The sequence below is a fragment of the Ornithorhynchus anatinus genome, chromosome 1 (genome assembly GCF_004115215.2).
Source record: "Ornithorhynchus anatinus isolate Pmale09 chromosome 1, mOrnAna1.pri.v4, whole genome shotgun sequence".
NCBI lineage: Eukaryota > Metazoa > Chordata > Mammalia > Monotremata > Ornithorhynchidae > Ornithorhynchus > Ornithorhynchus anatinus.
In genome coordinates, this window is record NC_041728.1 from 43941520 (window position 1) to 43961131 (window position 19612).

A 19612-nucleotide genomic window follows, 5' to 3' on the forward strand; every position below is an offset into this window, starting at 1 on the left:
TCTGCCTCCCCATCTAGACCATAAGCTCCTTGTAGGCAGGGAACGTTTCTACCAACTCCATTACAATGTACTCTTGCAAATGCTTAGTAAATTGCCCTGCACACAATAAGCACTCAATAAGTACCATTGATTGTTGGATCACAACTCCTTATCCAACACTTGTATTTTAACTGCTCATTCCATCAACAAAAACATAGAGTTATCACCCATGAAAATAGATACTAGTTTCCCAAAGTGACAAAAGAAAGTTTTAAATGTGAGGAAACACTCTGGCTTTTATCACAGATTCAGTTTTATAAAGGGTCACTTTAGTAGTTTGGGGGTTTGAATGAAGAAATCCACAAAATGTAAGTAATTATGAAGTACCTTAGTCTCTGCTAGCCAACGATGTGGATCATTCTGCAATCCAGGGGTAAGTGAAATAGCCTAAAAAAAAAAAAAAGAAATTTCTTCAAGTGGGACCCTTCACAAAACATTCTGCTTAGAGCAACCTATAAACACTTGTAGTTCATCACACAATACAGCTCTCTAAACCTGTCTTCACTTGAGCAAAAACTTTGACATGATGTCACCTGAAATTAGTTTCCCCATACTACACACCTAAGGAACAAAGCCATGATGTAAATAATATCGGTCAAAAAATAGTGTGCTATTAAAGTTGTCTGCATCACAGATTATGACACAGAAATTTTCCTCCTTACTTAATAACAGCATTGGATAAGATCCTCCACTAGACTGAAAACTCCTTGAGAACAGAGATCTAGTCTTTTCCTTCCATTATACTCTCCCAAGCAAATAATATAGTGGTCTGCACACATTAGATTCTAAACTAGAGATTAAAATGGATATATACATTGAGGTTTCCAAAAATGGCACTTCATCAACCCATCAATCAATGGTATTATTAAGCACTTACTGTGTGCAGAGCACTGTACTAAGTGCTTGGAAGAGTACAATATAACAGAGTGGGTAGATATGTTCCCTGCCCTCAAAGGGCTTACAGTCTAGATGGAGGGAGAGGTATAGAGAGGGTAGAGAGGTAGGGATAAATATAGAGGGGTTAGGTGTTAAGAAAGTAAGTGGCTTTCAATCTAGGGAAGAACAGAACTTGTCATTGCTTACTCAAATGCTAAACTTTTTGATTTTGGATTAAGGGAAAAAGATAGTAGTGGGCATTTCTGCAGAGTTCTTCTCTACCCCACTCATTTTTTCTATCAGGTATCCCACATCACATTCTCTCTCTTGCTCTCGTTCTCTCCAGATGAAAATGGATGATGGCTTTAATAATATTTTATGGTTGAATCACAGAAAATTACTGAAGGAAAAGAAGTTACTTCCTTCCCCAAGAGCTCACTTTGGTCCTTCCCAGGGCTCCCTCACCACACTGGGTGTCAAAACAAAGGATTCATTATTTTCTGTAACAAACTTGGTGTTTTTTTAATGGTCTGGGTGAAAGCTCTTGGGTTCTATTTTTTTTAAGCTTACAGGAAACATACAACAAGATTTGCTTATGAAATTGGCTAAAATAATGAAAAACTGCAGACAAATTTTCTTTTAAAGTGGAACAAAATTTCCATTTTCTTCAATTTTCTTTGAACAAGCAACTCAGAGTGAGCTGGTCTTTCGCTGGGAAGAAAGGTGTAAATTAAATCATTTCAGCTCTTCAACCAGTTAAATTTTTTTTTTGGGGGGGGGTACTTTTGAAAAGAGGTCAAGTGGGTAATTTGTTCTTTTTTAGGAGTTGAAACATTTAAAGTTTGATGTTGGCCCTCCATTTTGTGTCTGCAATTAATTACCTTAGGATTTGCATGTATTACAACCACTTGGGGTATTTCACATCTTTATTTCCAGATGCATTTATTTTTAATTGAACACTGTGTTCAGTTGGCTTACAATTCCATGGCATTGGTAAAACTATCTCTCCCTACTTTGCAGGGATGTTTTCTGGACAAATAAGAGAAACAATATGAAACAATATCCACTACACAATGCTGCTTCTCTAGTATTAGTAATAGTAATAACAGCAGTAATAACAGCATCAACAGCAGCAGTAATAATGGTATTTATAAGGCACCTCCTTAGGGCAATGCCCTTAACCTGCATGCTCCTCTCAGAGGTCCAGAACTGGCAGCAGCATTAGGCAACAAAAATAAGTTAGCTGGAAAGACGGGAAGTGACCACCTCCACACAATGCACCATTTGACAGAATGGTCCATAGCCTTAAACAGAGTCTAGTGCTGGAGTAGAGACTTGGCATTCAACTTTGATTTGCTTTCCACCATCTCTAAATTAAATCAGGCACCTCTACGTTAAATTCAAGAAACTTTCCGCATTAGGAAGTTTTCACCTCTGAGGAAGATTGGGAATCGGTGTAGTCTCATGGAAAGAGCATGGAACAGGGAGTAGAGGACCTGGATTCTAATCGCAGCTCTGCCACTTGCCTCCTGTGGCACCTTGGATGAGTCATTTCACTTCCCTGTGCCTCTGCTTCCTCACCTGTAAAATGGAGGCACCTGTAATAGAGGTTACCCGCATCCAACCGCATTATCTATTCCAGCTTAGCACATAGTAATTGCTCAAAAAATACAACTATTATTGTTAACTTTAAAAGTGATCTGAAAATATATTTGGTTGGCTTCCTTCACAGTTAAATGGAAAAGAACCACTGTCTTCATTTTTACTAGTATTAATATTGTATAATAATATTTGTGGTATTTATAATGAGAGTAATTGTGGTATTTGTGAAGTGCTTACTACATGCCAGTCACTGTAGTAAGTCCTGGAGTGAATACAAGCAAATAGGGTTGGAGACAGACCCTGCCCCACATGGGGCTCACAGTTTTTATCCCTATTTTACAGATAAGGGAACTGAGGCCCAGAGAAGTGAAGAGACTGACCCGAGGTCACACAGCAGACAAGCAGCGGAGCCAGGATTAGAACTTAGGTCCTTTTGACCCACAGGCCCATGCTCTATCTACTCAGCCACTCTGCTTCAATTGGCGTGAGGTTATTTTTCATCTCTTTGATGGCAAGATCCAGCTGTGCTGTTTCCATTTTGAGAGTGCCCACTTTCTCTACCCTTATAAAAAACTAAGTGAAACTGAAAGTTGAACACCTTAGAAGTTTCAGCAGCTCAGTAGTTGGAGAAGCCTGTCTCTTCCCAAACATATTCCATGGAGGAGCAAGAGAAGAATAAGAAGGTGGTGGAGGCCCTTAGTAGGGGAGATTCAGTTCTATAAATCAGTCATATTTATTGAACACTTACTGCATGTAGAGCACTATACTAAGCACTTGAGAGAGTATAATTAACAGAGTAGGTAGAAGCATTCCCTGTCCACAACGAGCTTACAGTCTAGAGGCAGAGGCAGACATTAATACAAATTATGGATATGTACATAAGTGCTGTGGGACTGAGGTGGGGCGGTGAATAATAATAATAATTATGGTACTTGTTAAGCGCTCATTATGTGTCAAGCACTGTTCTAAGCACTGGGGTAGATACAAGTTAATCAGGTTGGACACAATCCCTCTTCCACATGGGGCTCCCTTTTATTCATTCATTCAATAGTATTTATTGAGCGCTTACTATGTGCAGAGCACTGTACTAAGCGCTTGGGATGAACAAGTCGGCAACAGATAGAGACAGTCCCTGCCGTTTGACGGGCTTACAGTCTAATCGGGGGAGACGGACAGACAAGAACAATGGCACTAAACAGCGTCAAGGGGAAGAACATCTCGTAAAAACAATGGCAACTAAATAGAATCAAGGCGATGTACAATTCATTAACAAAATAAATAGGGTAACGAAAATATATACAGTTGAGCGGACGGGTACAGTGCTGTGGGGATGGGAAGGGAGAGGTGGAGGAGCAGAGGGAAAAGGGGAAAATGAGGCTTTAGCTGCGGAGAGGTAAAGGGGGGATGGCAGAGGGAGTAGAGGGGGAAGAGGAGCTCAGTCTGGGAAGGCCTCTTGGAGGAGGTGATTTTTAAGTAAGGTTTTGAAGAGGGAAAGAGAATCAGTTTGGCGGAGGTGAGGAGGGAGGGCGTTCCAGGACCGCGGGAGGACGTGACCCAGGGGTCGACGGCGGGATAGGCGAGACCGAGGGACGGCGAGGAGGTGGGCGGCAGAGGAGCGGAGCGTGCGGGGTGGGCGGTAGAAAGAGAGAAGGGAGGAGAGGTAGGAAGGGGCAAGGTGATGGAGAGCCTTGAAGCCTAGAGTGAGGAGTTTTTGTTTGGAGCGGAGGTCGATAGGCAACCACTGGAGTTGTTTAAGAAGGGGAGTGACATGCCCAGATCGTTTCTGCAGGAAGATGAGCCGGGCAGCGGAGTGAAGAATAGACCGGAGCGGGGCGAGAGAGGAGGAAGGGAGGTCAGAGAGAAGGCTGACACATTTTATCCCCATTTTACAGATGAGGTAACTGAGGCACAGAGACGTTAAGAGACTTGCCCCAGGTCACACAGACATGTGGCAGAGCCAGAATTAGAAGCCAGGTCCTTCTGATTCTCAGACCTATGGCTCTATCCACTAGGCCATGCTAAAGGAAATAAATCAGAGTGATGCAGTATGGAGTGGGAGAAGACATGAGGGCTTAGTCAGGGAAGGCCTCTTTAAGGAGATATGCCTTCAAGTAAGGCTTTGAAGGTAGGAGAGCATTTATCTGTGTGAACACAAAACTGTACTATACTATACTTCTTGGGTCTGGACTCCCCACTAATGGCACATCATATGCCAATCCACCAGGGAGGAGGTGATCATGTCCCTTCCCATGTCTCTTGGGCTGATAATTGAACTCATGTTTCATTCAACTCCAAGTTGTGAGATTTTCAGGTGAGCTGCCATGTCTACTGTGATTAAGGAGGAAACTGGGCCCTGGGGAAAAATGAGGAGGGACTGAGACCTATATGGATGGTCCAAATTTCTCCAGGACTTTAGTCTTGATTGCAGCTCTCAGCAGAAAAGCACCTCTGATGATAACTTATGTGGCTACTCATCTCTGCCACAATGACACGATGCTCTTCATCACGTTTCATTTTAGAGTCAGGATTGGTATTATTTGGTTTTCTTCTTAGGGATTCCAACCCAGACAAAACTATAACGGAGTAGAGATGTCTCCTTGCAGTATTTCCTACTTTGTAATATGGTCCTCGATTTGATGCTTTTATTTTTTTTAAAGGTGTCACATACTATTTCAATTGCTCACTTCATCTGTCAAAAAAAAGGGCAGATGAAGGGTCAATCTTTCAAAACATTTAGAATATTAAAATCAAATGGACAACTGAGTCATGGGCTTTGGGTAATCAGCACTGCTCAAATGTTGCTGGTTTTAAGAGGCTGGTTAATTACCATAGTCAGTATTAGCCTATTCTTTAATATCCCTGTGATGATTTATGGCCACCTTTCTGTTCTTCACTTACATTATTCTTCTCACAATATGAGTTCATTTTCCTTGTTAAGTTTGATGGCACTAACTTGTAAATGCAAATTTACAAGGGGGAAGTTTAAAATGGGGTTTAAGATTGTGAGACTCATGTGGGACATGGACTTTGTCCAACCTGATTAGCCTTTATCTACCCCAGTGCTTAGTACAGTGCCTGGCACATAAGTACTTAGAAAATGCCATTTAAAAAAATGGAAGACAAAAATAGGTGTGCAACTTGTTGAACTTAAGCAATGGTTATATTTTGTCAAAAGAAATACTGTTTCTAGAGTTTGAACAATAATCATTCATTCATTCATTCAATAGTATTTATTGAGCGCTTACTATGTGCAGAGCACTGTACTAAGCGCTTGGGATGAACAAGTCGGCAACAGATAGAGAGTGTCCCTGCCGTTTGACGGGCTTACAGTTAACGGCTTTTATTGAGTGGTGACTTTGTGCAGAGAGCACTGTACTAAACACCTGGGAAAGTACAATTTAACAGTTGGTAGACAACGCTCCCAGCCTACAATGAGTTTACAATCTAGAGGAATGAGATTGCAGTGAAGAGGGACAATAAGGGAGATGGGTAGTAATCCTGTCATTGTGTCAAGAAATTCTAGTCAATCTATGCCCTTCCTACCACATTTCAAAAGCAGAGTAATGGCAGAAGAGCCCGGGGGGAAACTGGACTGGGGGAGCTTTGTGAAGGAGCAGCAAGGGATTATGGGAGAGCCTTGGTCACAGGGAGCTGAGTTTCTTCCCAACTTGGCAGGGGGCAAGGAGCCCATGGAAGACAATAGGGAGTTTCCTGTGCATAGGTTGGTAAAGGTGTCTGGGAAAGGCCAAATGTGAGTCTCTCATCAGCTCTCTTGCCATTCCTCCCTGAGCTGGGTTCTCCTTACTTCTCCCTTCCCCCCAGAATGACTCTTACTCCTGCCTAGTTGCCTCCCTCCCCACTATATTTCAAGGGACTTTCAGACTAGTTGGAATAAACATTTGGCAGTATTTCTGATAAGTGAAATAATCTTCTTGAATCAGAAGATCTACAACCAATCAGCAATAGGTGCTTTCCAATTACGGGTAACTTTTATTTCTTTAGTAACTTCCTGATCAACTATTTCAAGAGGGGTGAGGCATATGATTCCACTAATCTTGCTACATCAACTTCGCTTTACTTTTTTAATTTTATGGTACTTCAATGCTGATTACGAGCCAAACACTGTTCTAAATGCTAGGATAGATACAAGTTGATCAGGTAAGAAACAGTGCTTGTCCCACACGAAACTCACAGTCTAAGGAGGAGGGACCAGGATTGAATCCTCATTTTACAGATAAATTAACTGAGGCACAGATAATTTAAGTGACTGACCCAAGGTCACAGAGTAGACACATGGAGTTGGGATTAGAACCCAAGTCTTTCTGACTCAGAGGTCTGTGCCTCCTTCCACCAGGCCACGCTGCCTCTCCAACTTAACTTTAATATTATGACTTTTAGGAACCTTCCAAATACTTGAACTGAACTTTAACCCATCTCCAATTGGTGGTACATCCTGCCGATAATTGTTTCTTCCCATTTTGCAAGTCCTGATAGCATTTACTTTGATTACTCTGGAAGCCCTAATTGTAATTTTTCCCCTCCCTCTGGACTTCTTTTATGTCTTTGTACATGTTCTTTTTTTTAATGAATGTCTGTTTTGCTCAGTCACTTGATGACAAGGAAGTATTCATTCAGGAAATATGATTTTCTTAATTGAGAATTATTTTGGAAGGATTTCATTTTGTTTTTATAGTTTTGTCCATTCTGGATCATATTTCACCTGTTGTATCATTTGCTATTGTAGTGGGGATTTATTTATATGCACCAGTATCATTGCTATAGCTGTTGGATAGGGCAATTATATAAGATACAAATGTTTGATAGTCTATTGAGGTGTTGAGGTAAAACTCAGCTATTCAGATATTCAGTGATAACACTTGGCTTTTTACAGGAAGGTTTCTTCAAGACATTATGTCATTCTATTAGATCAGTACCTCCAAATGTGGTCATGATAGTGATCCTGAAAATGATGCTCTAATGTTTGATACAATGTTGATCCTCATATCTTCCATTCAAATTTACTACTGGTTCTTCCTTTTTTGTTTGTTTTTATAGCTTGTTTTTTTGTTGGAGGGAGTGTCGGATATTTGTTAAGTGCTTAGTATGTGTCAAGCACTGTACTAAGTACTGGGGGTGATACAAGATAATCAAGTCAGACATTGTTCCTGCCCCACCTGGGGCTCACAGTTTAAGTCACTTGCCACAAGTTAAATGCTCATCTCCAAATCATTAGAGTTATGTTCATCAGCTTTTCTGTCATCTTATGGCTTCAATTCCATATTTATTCTTACAGTTTGATTTTGATCTGCTGCATTTTGTTTCGTTAATCTTGCTATTGATAAATAATTATGGTCCTTGTTAAGCACTTTCATGTGTCAAGCACTGTTCTAAGTGCTGGGTATATACAACTTACTGGACAGAGTCCCTATCCCACATAGGGCTCACAGTCTAAGTAGGAGGGAGAACAGTTATTGAATTCCCAGTTTACAGATGAAGTAACTGAGGCACAGAGAAGTTAAGTGACCGCCGGCAAGTCACTTCGGCACCCTGCAGAAAAATGGCAGAGCCAGGATTAAAACCCAGCTCCTCTTCCTCTTAGGCCAGTGCTCTTTCCAGTAGGCCATGCTGCTTCTCTATCAATTAATTCCACCAAATACATTGCTAGCTTCTAGCAGTGCGGTGGCAAACTAACCATCCACTAAACTCAGGTTTAGAGCTTTTCAGGATGGAAAGATGCAGACAGAGGGAGAGAGCTGAAGTCTATAAAATCACTCAAGAAACAAATTAAGACTTCTCGCCCAGAACAAGAAGACACCCACTGAAACTCGAAGAAGGTGGTGTATTCAAACACACAAAAGGAAGCACTTCTTCACGAAGTGAATGTGGAATACTGAAATTCCTTATCACTGGAAGTTATGCAGGACAAAAATTCCAGTACAGCCTAGAGGAATTTGGATCATGGATAACCAAACTTCAGTGGGTTCTCGAGGTAAACTTAGGTGTGTAGGATAAAGGGTATGAAGGACACACATCACAGTGTTTCTCCAAGCACCCGCTACCACGGGCAGAGACGGAATGCTGAGCTACCAGGACTATTGTTTTTGTTGTCATTTTTGGAGGGTGTTTTTTTTTAAAAAAAAATAATGTAAGGTTGAGGATGACTCTTTTCTGATTGTGTGTTTTGAGGCGCTAATGGCATTCTCTGGACCAAAAAACAAGCAACATTCTTTCTCCTTATTGGTAGATCAGTCCTTCAACTCATTGAACTGAGAAACGCACATTTTTGACAAACATAAGTAATTTTGCTAGGGCAGCTGGCACATCTAAATGCCATGGTTTATTAAAACCTCTGGGCTAAATTACATGTGCAGTCTTCACTGGTTCTGTCAAGAACGGGGGAGATGGAGAATATATAGGAAGGAGAAAAAAGAAAGAGAGGAAAAGATGAAAAGGAGGAGAACCCCATCAGGAAGATTTTTTTTGCAACTCACACTATATATTCTCCTAGCTGAGAATGGCCAGCTGGAAACGACGGCTTCTAAAGGCCCTCGTTCCCTGTCAGTCTTCAAACACTGCTACTAGTTTCTCTCCATCCCCCTTTCACTTCTACACACCCTTATTTCTAGCTGGGTGACTGAGAGTGAGAATATTCCCTGGGACCATCATGGACCACTGAGAAATGTTGTCCTCATCAGCTGTGGACTCCATTCAATTCTTTCGAATCCAAGGAGTGATGTCAGGTGAGGCCAGGGGGAGAAAGAAAGACAACATTGGATAGAAGAGGTGCACATTATTTTAAGGGTGCCTCTAAGCAGCGTGGCTTAGTGGAAACGGCACAGGCTTGGGGGTCAGGGGACGTGGGTTCTAATCCCAGCTCCGCCACTTGTCTGCTGTGTGACCCTGAACAAGTCACTTAACTTCCCTGTGCCTCAGTTACCTCACCTGTGAAATGGGAACTAAGACTGTGAGCCCCACATGGGAAACCCTATTACACTGTAGCTACCCCAGCACTTAGAAAAGTGCTTGGCACATAGTAAGTGCTTTAAGTGCTTAACAAATACCATAATAATAATAATTATTATTATTTTTTCCAGAACTAAAATTGAGTCCCATTTGCAAGCCAAAAAATGGTTAGTATGTCAGTAGTAAAATCCAATGGCCAATTGGAGAATATTATTGGCACCAGGCAAAAGCCATATAGTTTGCTCTATGATAATGATTTTAACTTTACATGAATTCTCATTTATTCTCAAAATATTCCTCTGAAGTGAATAGCTACCTCATCTCCATTTGAATGGAGATTCTGAGTCACCAAGAGGTTAAATCGTTTTTCTCTGGCTATTGAGCTGGTGTCAGAACAAGGAAAGAACTCAAAATTCCCAGGACAGTGTTTGTTCTAATATGCTGCTTTCTACTTTACAAGCCATTCTGAATCAGCTCCAAGGTGCTTGGGAATTAGTCTTCTATAAGTAAAATATGAACAGTCAGAAAGGGCATTTGACAGTTTCTCTAAAAAATGCGGGGAGCAAAATGGGTGAGTTCATGTAAACACCATTCCTTGGCAAACTATTTGAAATGACAAGCAGCTTGACCAGGCCTGGGATTTGGGAGCTCTGGATTCTAATATGACTTTACCACTTGCCTGCTGTGTGACCTTGGACAAGTCGCTTAACTTCTCTGTGCCACATGGTAAAAGTGAAGACGACTCTTACTCGCCTGGTAACCTGGTTATCTTTTATGTTTCTCCTTAGTATACAGTATGCACATAACAAATCCCAGTTACTGTTACTATATCTCCCTCTAAGCTTACTTAGGGGATTTTTTTTCTTTCATAAAAAATCTGAAGCCAAAGTGTAACAGGTATCGAGCACCCATTATAATCACCAGTGAGTATGTGAATGAAAAGTCTAAGGCTGACTGAGAACCAATAATTACTCTGAATTTCTCCACGAAGTCCCTGGAGAAGATTTCACAAGCTGTGTCAATTTCGCTTCCTATCATGCTGAGGATGGATTTCTGTTCTGTCTCCAGACAAAGCAATTGATCCTTGAGCTGTGATCTGGATTCCTCTACCCTCTTCAGATGATCTCCTTCACTGCTCATCTGCTTGTCCTAGGAGAGGATTTCAAAAAAGAAATAAAGAGAGGATCATTATTAAAAGCCTGTGTTAACAACCTTGAACTTGCACGCTTTATTTCAAAAAAACCTGGAAGAATGGCAAGAAAGCAGTGCTCTTCCGGCTGTCCTTTCGTTACCTAAAATGAAACACTACCTGTTTATTTTTAGGAGGTAAACGTGAAAAAAGTTCAGCAGAAGGGCAGCCTGAAATTGATCAGCTATGTGTTTGGCAGGACCAAGTAATTAATTCAGCTAAAGGAAAGGGAAAAAAACGTTCAGAGGAAATTTTTTTACCATATTTAAACCACATTTCCATGAATGGATCAGAGCACAGGCTGAAACCACAAAACTGGCTCTAGGCTCATAATAAACATCACTAAACCTCTGGAGGCAAGGCAGGAGAGGAAGCAAGGTAAAAATGGGCCAAATAAGATGGTGTATTCAGCTGCTCCAGGTCCTGAAAAAATAAAACGGTGGCCATCTTTATCTCAATCAAAGTGCAAAAAAAGGAAAGTTGAATTACATTTTCTAATGTGGAAATCCTATGACATGCTTTTGGGTCATGAAAAGTTTGGTGAAATCAAAATGATGGTGCTTTGTATAGAAACAGTAAGGGAGTGTGGAGTCAATTGGCAAAGCAGAACTGCATGTGACAAGAGGACTTGAGTTCTAATTCCCAGGTCAGCCATTGGCAGCTGTGTGATCTTGTGCAAGTCACTTAACATCTCTGGGCTTTAGTTTCTTTGTAATAATGAGGATACAGCACCTGTACTCCATACCTCTGAAACAACTACACTAATGTCCAATCTGTCTTCTATTGGCCCCAGCCTTTAGTTTTTGTTTGCTTTAATGGCATTTGAAGCATTTTTTTAATAGCACTTGTTAAGTGCTTACTATGTGTCAAGCACTGTTTTAAGTGCTGTGGTAGGTATGAGTTGATTAAGTAAGACCCAATCCCTGTCCCGCATGGGGCTCATGGTCTATGTAGGAGGGAGATGTTCCTGTTTAATGTGAAGAATGCATATATCTAACAATTCCTGTATCACATGCTCCCAGGCAGTTAATACAGTGAGCTTTACATACAGACAGGGGTTGGCATCTCTTCCATTCAACCCACATATCCAATCTATCACCAAATCCTGTCATTTCAACCTTCACAGCATGGCTAAAACCCTCTCTTACCTCTCCATCTAAACTGCTACTAGGTTGATCCAAGCACTTTTTTATGGTATTTTGTTAAGCACTTTCTATGTGTCAAACACTGTTCTAAGCACTGGGGTAAGTATGAATAAATTAGGTCAGAAACAGTCCCTGTCCTGCCTGGGGCACACAGGCTAAGTAGAAAGGTGGACAGTGTACTGGAGGATTGACCATCCTGTCTCCGTTCTATCTCCTTCCAATATTGTACTAGATATCCTGTCTCCATTTTATCTCCTTCCTTTGGAAGATCAATCATTTTATGTTTGGGCAGTGATCTGTCAATTCCATTACCTTATATGGGCCACTCCTAAGAAATGGTTCTGATTGGAGGGTGGAGTACGGGCAACACAAGGGGATTGGATAGGATTTTGGGTGCGCGCTGGAAGAGTTGCGGTCGAGTGGAACGCGGAAATGCTTGCAAATAAAGGTACCAGGTTGGGACGGCTCGGGGTTGTTCGTCACTCATACCCCCCTGGGGTGAACGGATGGGCAGCCACTTTCTGCCCTTTCCTGCTTTCTCGACTCGCTCTCTTGAGTCTGCTCATTTCTACACCAAGGTCACGAAACCCTCTCATGCGACTGCAAGAGCAGAGTTGTTTCTCTGATAAAATTCCATAACAAACAGGTATTTAATTCCCATTTTACAATTGAAGAAATTGAGTCACAGAGAAGTTAAGTGGCTGGTCCAAAGTCACACAGCAAGCAATTGCCAGAGCTGCAATTAGAAACCAGGTCTTCTGATTCCCAGGCCCATGCTACTTTCATTAGGCATGCTGTTTATCCTATACCACCATGACTACTGCATCAGCCTCCTTGCTGACCTCCCTTCCTCCTGCTTCTTCCCACTTCCAGTCCATATTTCACTCTGCTGCCCAGATTATTCTTCTAAAAAAACATTCAGTTCACATCTCCCAGCACCTTAAAACCTCCAGTGGTTGCCCAATCACCTGCACATCACACAGAAACTTCTTACCATTGGTTTTAAAGCACACTATCACCTTGACCCCTCCTATTTCACCTCACTGGTTTCCTATTACAGTACAGCCCAAACATTGCCCTCCACTAACACCAACCTACTCACTGTACATTGATCTTATCTATCTCAGTACTGAACCCTTGTCCATGTCCTGCCTCTGGCCCAGAACTCCCTTCCCCTTTATATACAACAGGCCTCCACTCTCGCCACCATCAAAGCCATCTTAAAATCACATCTCCCCCAAAAGGGCTTCCCCAACTAAGCCTTCATTTCCCCTACTCCCTCCCTCTCCCTTCTGCATTACCCTTGTACTTGGATTTGTACCCTTGATTTACCTCACCCTCAAGTCATACCACACTTATGTGCATATCTGTGATTTATTTCAATGTCTGACTCCTCCTCCAGACTGTAAAGTCCCTATGGGCAGGGAACACATCTACCAAGTTTGGTACATTGTACTCTCCAAAGCACTTAGTTCAGTGCTCTGCACACAGTGAGAGCACACACTATGATGTCAGCACCTTGAGTCAGCGATCATTTCTACCAACTCTACTATACTCTCTTAATAATAATAATAATGTTGGTATTTGTTAAGCGCTTACTATGTGCCAAGCACTGTTCTAAGCGCTGGGGTAGACATAGGGGAATCAGGTTGTCCCACGTGGGGCTCACAGTCTTAATCCCCATTTTACAGATGAGGGAACTGAGGCACAGAGTAGTTAAGTGACTTGCCCACAGTCACACAGCCGACAAGTGGCAGAGCTGGGATTCGAACTCTTGAGCCCTGACTCCAAAGCCCGTGCTCTTTCCACTGCGCCATGCTGCTTCTCTTAAGCACTTAGCACAGGTCTGCAAGACAAATAGCTCAGGGGAGGGTGGTTCCATGAAGAGGATTGGTTGGGAGATAAAGGTGGGGGCAAGTACGGAGAGGTATAGCACTAAGGACAAATGATGTCCAAAGAATGAGCGGAAAGAAAGCAGGAGAAAAGATAAAAAGATGGAGAGATAAGAGGGAGGGAGGCTTTAAGCCCATAAAAAAAGGAAAAGCAAAGGATTTTAAGGATAAGTGAAAGGAAAAATTGAGAGATAAATGGTGAGAATGGACTACAGAGAGGTTGGGGAGTCAATAAAAGGGAGAAAATCAGATGAAGTAATGCAAAGGGATGATGATAATGGTGTTTGTTAAGTGCTTACTATGTGCCAAGCACTGTTCAAGTGCCAAGGGACAGAGAGAGAGAGGAGGAGAATAACTCTAGCAGATATCTGATCCAGTAAAGTGATGTTTTACTTAATGGTAACAAGGTATCAGTGTCCCTTCAAAACGTTTAACCAGTCTTATCTGCTTAAAATACCCTTCTTTAGAAGCAACATGGCCTAATAGAAAGAATATAGGATTGAGGATCGGGAGACCTTGCTTCAAGCCATGTGCCTACTGTGTGACCTGGAGCAAGTCAGTTGACTTATCTGTGCCTCTGTTTCCTCAGTGATAAAATGAGGATTAAACATTTGTTCTCCCTTCCCCAGCTTTATCTCTGTACCCCAAGAAAGACAAGAACTGGGTTCAATATAATGACACTGAAGCTACACCATCACTTCTTTAAGTGCCTAATAAGTCCCACAATTATTATTTTCATTACATATCTATAGGTATACACATATGCACACTTATAGTCTGGCATCCGAACACAGATTTTCCTCCACACAAAGATTCCCAAGGGATATTATATTGTCAGAGGGAACATCATAACTTTAATAAAGCCAGAATATGTCTAAAATGTTATCTGCTTAGTAAAAGTTTAGGAGAAGCAGCGTGGCCTAGTGGAAAGAACATGGGCCTGGGAGTCAGAAGATTCTGGGTTCTAGTCCCAGCTCCGCCACTAGTCTGCTTTGTGACCTTAGGCAAGTCATTTAACTTCTCTGTGCCTCAGTTCACTCATCTGTAAAATGGGGATTAAGACTGTGAGCTCCCTATGGGTCATGGACTGTTTTCCACCTGATTAACTTGTATCTACCCCAGGATTTAGTATGTGACTGGCACACAGTAAATGCTTAACAAATTCCACAATTATTATTAACATCATTATTACACATTTCCTTTGAGATCTTGAGTGTTCCAGGAGCACCGCTTTATTTTCAGTACGCCTCTTAAATGAAAACAGCTCTCTACACACTTTAACAAAAACATCATTTTAAACAAGGAGCCCTCATGCTCTCAAATACATCATTCATTTTTTAAAAGTTGATGGCTTTCTCATACTGAAACAAACCTGAGAAAGACAACATGTTAATCTTTCAATTCCAAAGCCTTCTCTATTATGTTAGTAAAAGAGAAAAATGCAGTAAGGTAATGTGAAAAATCTGTATTAATCCCAAAGTAGATAAATTTTAAATTATTAAAATTCTCTAGTGATGATACATATTGAACTTAGATAGTTGCAGGAATTGTTGAGAAAGTTTGAGTAAAACCAATAGGGTAAATCATGCTAACTTCCTTCCTGTAACTTTAAATCCAGAACACTAATCTCATAGGACGAATTATGAAATGCTTTTGAACAAAAATGAATATGTCTGGCAGTCATTTATCTGACTCAATGAAGAATGCTCACATTACTTATGCAAAAATAGTTGACTGTGCAGCATGGAAGATGCAATATGTAATGAAAAGGGAGTGAAAACAGCAGCATTACTATTTTAAGATTAAAAGCCCACTTAATTAAAGACTTTAAGACAGATTTAACCTGGAAAAGTACTGCCTTTGCATTTCAAAATGGTCTGTAAAATGTAAACAAAATCATATTAATTCTAAGGTAAATAAATACTGTTTCAATTTTAATTAAATCAGGTTTAATGTTTAGTAAATGGTAATTCTTGCCTATGTTAGACTTCTTAGAAATTTAGGGCTGAGATCTGGGAAGTCACAAAGGTCCATCTGACCATGGTATAAAAAAAGAAAGAAAAAACTGATCCTTAAACAGATTCTCCAATGTGATCATTCACTTCTCCCATATTTCCACTAAAATTTTAGGATTTGCCAATGACCGCTCAGAATCAACTATGGACAGATAGAGTAATAGAGTGCTCTCCTGCCCTTAAAGAATTGGTGAACGAATACAGGGATGACTACAGAAACACCTTAGACACACCTGACAAAAGATGCAAGTGCCTAAAACATAAAACTTATATGGAAGTACAATGTGACCCAGTGGAGAGAGAGCACGGACCTGGGAGTCAGAAGGTCATGGGTTCTAATTTGGGCTCCATCACTTGTCTGCTGTGTGACCTTGGGCAAGTCACTTCATTTCCCTTGGCCTCAGTTTCATCATCTTTAAAATAGGGATTAAGGCTATGAGCCCCATGTGGGACATGGACTGGGTCCAACATGATTAGCTGTATCTATCCAGCACTTAGTACAGCACCTAGCACATAGTAAGTGCTTAACGAATGCCAAAGTAAATAAATGAATAAATAAAACCCAACAACAACAAAAAAAGCAAATGTGAGAACACATTCACAAGTGATTCTCCCTAATCACGTTAGGGAGGAGCAGAAGACACTGGGCTCAAGGGGTGATAACCTCACTGGAGGAAATATTTTTTCAGTTGTGTTCTGTAGAGTGAGATCTTAGAAGATCCAAGTGGATGTTAGAGAAGCAGCGTGGCTCAGTGGAAAGAGCCCGGGATTTGGAGTCAGAGGTCATGGGTTTGAATCCCGGCTCTGCCACTTGTCCGCTGTGTGACTCTGGGCAAGTCACTTAACTTCTCTGTGCCTCAGTTACCTCATCTGTAAAATGGGGATGAAGACTGTGAGCCCCACGTGGGACAACCTGATTCCCCTGTGTCTACCCCAGCGCTTAGAACAGTGCTCTGCACATAGTAAGCGCTTAACAAATACCAACATTATTATTATTAACAAATACCAACATTATTATTATTAGACAGTGGAGGTGGATAATTTGAGGATTGGATAGACCTCTAAACTGTACACTCATTATGGATAGGGGACATGTCTATCAACCCTGTTGTACTGTGCTTAGTACAGTACAAGCGCTTAGTACAGTAGAGTAAGTGCTTAACAAATACCTTTAAAAAAGTACACACTCAATAAATAGCACTGATTGATCTTAAGCATGCTAGGAGGACATGATTGATTGACTGACAGTGTAAACTTAGGTTGTTTGGCCCTGGGACAATAAATGAATAGTAACAAGAGACAAGGATACAGTTTCAGGCACTGTATTCAGTGCTGGGGTAAATAGAGGCTAAAGGCCTGACAGATTTAGGTAAACTAATGGACAAGAGGACCAAAATGGATTATTAGAGGGGAATTTAGAGGTTTAGAGGCATTAGAGAGCCTGTAGATTGTGGGGTTGGAAATCACACATCGAGGAAGTGAATGTGAGCAGCCACTGGAAGCCAACTACTCATTTAACTCATTTTCTGTTTCCACAAGCATGTGTTGAGAAAATTAGGTTTTAGTTTCAGTTGAACTCAATCAGTCAATGGTAGTGAGAGCTTATTGTGGCAGAACACTGTACAAAGAGTTGGACGAGTTCAATATGGCAGAGTTGGTAGACACCTTTCCTGCCCACAACAAACGTACAGTCTAGAGGAGGAGACAGACATTAAAATAAATTGCTAGTCAGCTAGTCGGTTACTCCTGCCTAGTTGAGTAACCTGGGGCCAGTCACTTAAAGTCCTCACATTCCATCTGTTCACTGATGATAGTAATGTACTTTCTTACCTCCACTTAGATATGGTGAGGTTAAAATGGGTGAAGGCATTTGCTCTTTCAAAAAAAAAATCAGATATACCTTCATGGTTATTTTTTATGCAACAATCTACAGAGAAGGTGATTTTCTCCCTCTAGACTTTAGGCTCGCTGTGGTCAAGGGACATGTCTACCAACTCTTTTACATTTTACTCTCCCAGATGCTTAGTACACTGCTCTGCATATAGTAAGCATCCAGTGAATACCATTTATTCGTCTCAAGCAAGTTGAGGATATGAGTTTTTGACTGCTGTCAAACTCAGAGAAATCCATCCACAAACCATCTCATTATTAGATTTTCATGGGAATCTGCGATGGAAAAGGGAGGAGGAGGAGGAGGAGGAAGGGGTAGGAGAAGCAGGAAGGGGAAAGAGAAGGGGTTAAGGAAAGTCACGGAAAGGAGAGGGTTTGTGTGGAAAAATGAACTGTTCTGTTTTGGACATTTTAAATTTGAGGTGTCAGAGGGACAAAGGACAGAGATTCTGAAAGCAGGAGAAAATGCGATCAGATCAAGGCTGGAGAGGTGGATTTGGCAATTACCTACATAGAGATGGAAGTTGAAGCCATGGGAGTGAATTGGTTCTTCTAGGGAGTGAGTATGGATGGAGAATAGAAGGAGACCCAGAACTGAGCCATGAAGGACCCTCTCGGAATGTGGGACGCAGAGGCGGACTGAGAAAAAGACTGAGAAAGAGTATCTAGAAAGATAAGAGGAGAAGCAGGAGAGGATAGTGTCAGTGAACTCAAGGTTAGATAATGTTTCCAAAAGAAGGGAGTGGCCCATGGTGTCGAAGGCAGCTGAGAAATCGAGGATGATTAGGATGGAGGAGAGGCCAATATATTTGGCAAGGTAATTGATGACCTTAAAGAGAGCTGTTTCTGTGGCATGGAAGGGGCGGAGCCTTCCCTGGCTAAGCCCTATTTCCCTATTCACCCTCCCTTCTGTGTCGCCTATGCATTTAGATCTACGCCACTTAAGCACTTGATGCTCACCCCTCTGTGAGCCTACAGCACTTATGTAGAGGTACTTATACTCTCCCATTTCCCCTATCAGCAATTTATTTTAATGTGTGTCTCCCCATCTGGACTGTAAACTCCCTATGGGCAGGGATTGTGTCTACCAACTCTTGTATATTGTAGAAATTCTAATAATGATAATAATGTTAAGAGCTTACTAGGTGCCAAACACCATACTTGCCCAAGCATTCAGTACAGTGCCCTGCACACAGTAAGCATTCAAATACCACCAGTTGATTGAGGAACCTTCTGATATTGTACATGGAAACAGATGCTTAAGAAAGCAATGTAGCAAAAAAATGCCTAGATATTCATTTTTAATATATATCTCAGGCCTAAAATCCAATGAACCTCACATTTGTGATGCCATTTTATGTATAGTCAGGATGAAAAGGTTTTCATGCCTGAAAACTTCCAAAATAACAGCTTTAAGATATGTCATTACCAATTCAGCCTACTTCTTCTAGACTTCTTTTGTGCTCTTCATTCTTTTTTTTTTAATTGCATTTGTTAAACACTTACTATGTTCCAGGCACTGTATTCAGTGCTGGGGTAGATGGAGGCTAAAGACCTGACAGATTTAGGTAAACTAATGGACAAGAAGACCAAAATGGATAATTAGAGGGAAATTTAGAGGTTTAGAGGCGAAAGATGAGAATATTTGATGGACCATCTCTACCCATTAGGATAGTTAACACGGGTGATAGTTGTCACATTCCAAGCCTTATATTACCAATAACGAGGTGGCTTGGCCACTTGACTAACTCAGATGAGTTATTTCTTATATTCTCATTTGGTATCTCTGAGATCCTATGGCATCTACTCAAGTGTTCCCCTCGTAAAAGAAAACTTTGCAAAAGTAGTTAAGTAAGGAGTTTCCTTTCAAGCATATAGATTCCAGCAGCTATTTCATCAGGGCCAGCTGCTTTTTCACTTTTCACTGCCATATCTGTCAGAATGCTTTCCTCAGCAGTTCAAATGAGTGCCATATTTCACTTTTTTATGGTATTTAAGCAC

At 41.2% G+C, this 19612-nt stretch overlaps 1 protein-coding gene across 3 annotated transcripts in view; it reads right to left on the minus strand.

Annotated features, from left to right (window-relative positions):
• CEP128 (centrosomal protein 128) overlaps positions 1-19612 on the minus strand; it is a 453487-nt gene that overhangs the window by 278933 nt on the left and 154942 nt on the right. For all 3 annotated transcript variants that reach the window (XM_039911721.1, XM_039911722.1, XM_039911724.1), the window contains exons 18-19: positions 10453-10629; positions 367-426 (exon numbers count right to left, since the gene is read on the minus strand). In XM_039911721.1, the coding sequence (XP_039767655.1) occupies positions 367-426; positions 10453-10629 (237 nt within the window). The remainder of the gene's footprint in view (positions 1-366; positions 427-10452; positions 10630-19612) is intronic.